Source organism: Tupaia chinensis, unplaced genomic scaffold (genome assembly GCF_000334495.1).
Source record: "Tupaia chinensis unplaced genomic scaffold, TupChi_1.0 Scaffold000052_1, whole genome shotgun sequence".
NCBI lineage: Eukaryota > Metazoa > Chordata > Mammalia > Scandentia > Tupaiidae > Tupaia > Tupaia belangeri.
In genome coordinates, this window is record NW_006159510.1 from 1,772,116 (window position 1) to 1,773,316 (window position 1,201).

The window sequence follows — 1,201 nt, forward strand, 5'->3', positions numbered from 1 at the left end:
CGCCGGGGCGTGGATGGGTACGTGGGACGGGAAGGCTGCCTGGGAGAGGGGAGCTGCGACGTCGGCAGTGGTCGCGCGGCACGTCAGCTTCCGAGGGGACGTCCGGCCCCCTTCTATGACTCAGATGAGAAAAACCGCCGAGGGCGTTCCAGACGACTCACTGCCAGTTTCAATTTAAAAATTAAACGTGGAAGTAGAAAATTCATTGATGTTTCTGACGAAGGATCCCACCACATCCCTCTTTCCCCCCAAGCAGGCGAGGATTCTGAGACCCCGCCACCCGTTCCCGCTCCCACGCAGGTACGCCCGCAGTCCCTGGGCTCAGGGGCTTCTCCCGGGTCCTGTCCCCTTCCCCATCGCTTCTCTTCGGCACTGCCATTCCTTCTCTCCCGCTCCTCCTCCCGCCACCGCTTCTACCCTCCCCATCTCTCCGCCACGGTATTCCCCCCTCCCCCGTGGCCCTCCCCGCCCTCTCCCGGCCCAGGAAGCCAGCGGACGCGCACCTTGGGCATCTCCTCCGCTGGTCAGCACGCCGATGGCTTTGCCAGCCCCGGAGAGGTTCTCCAGTAACTTCCGGAGGGGAGCCGAGGAGGCTTTGTCGTCCATGTCTGAGAGTCCGAGGGACACCGGCTCGCTCGGTGCGCAGCAGACAGTGAGGACCCGGCCCGCGCGCGCCCGGCTCGGAACCACAGCCCCGCAGCAGGGGGTGGGGTGGAGGAGCCCCGCTGGGGCCCGGGTGCTCTGCCGGTAGGGGAGCCTCGCAGGTGGGCGGGGTTCTGCTGGTGGCCAGAGCTCCAGAAGCCCGAGAGCGGCGTAGGTGGTGGTGGCGGGGTGAAGGAGCATCACAGAGAACGAATTATAGCGGGGTGTGGGGGGGGCGAAGTGCTAGCGGGAGGAAGTGCAGCAGGTGGAGGGAGCGTCGCGGGCGGGGAGACCGCCAGGACTCGGAATCACAGCGGTGGGGGAGAGCGCGTAGTCTAGGCGGGTTGGAATCGGGGAGCGCCGCAGGTGGGGGCTCCGGGCTTTTGTGGAGACGGATCCATGGTAGAGGCGAGCTCTGCGTCCCTCAGGATTCCTCTCCGAGCCTCCCGGCGCCCGAGAATTTGTCGGGGCGTGTGTATTGGGGGGCGGAGGGGAGGGAGTTACCATTCTGGCCTGAGGTCAGGGAGGAAGGATGGTGAGCGAATCCTCCAGAGAGTAG

The 1,201-nt window shown here is 66.0% G+C and overlaps 1 protein-coding gene across 1 annotated transcript in view; it reads right to left on the minus strand.

The window, feature by feature from the left end:
• Positions 1-692, minus strand: part of PFKP (phosphofructokinase, platelet) — a gene marked incomplete in the record, with an annotated part of 76,401 nt that extends 75,709 nt beyond the window's left edge. The window contains 1 exon segment of the mRNA XM_027775363.1: positions 504-692. Within this exon segment, the coding sequence (XP_027631164.1) occupies positions 504-606 (103 nt within the window).
• Between the last annotated feature and the right edge of the window lie 509 nt (positions 693-1,201).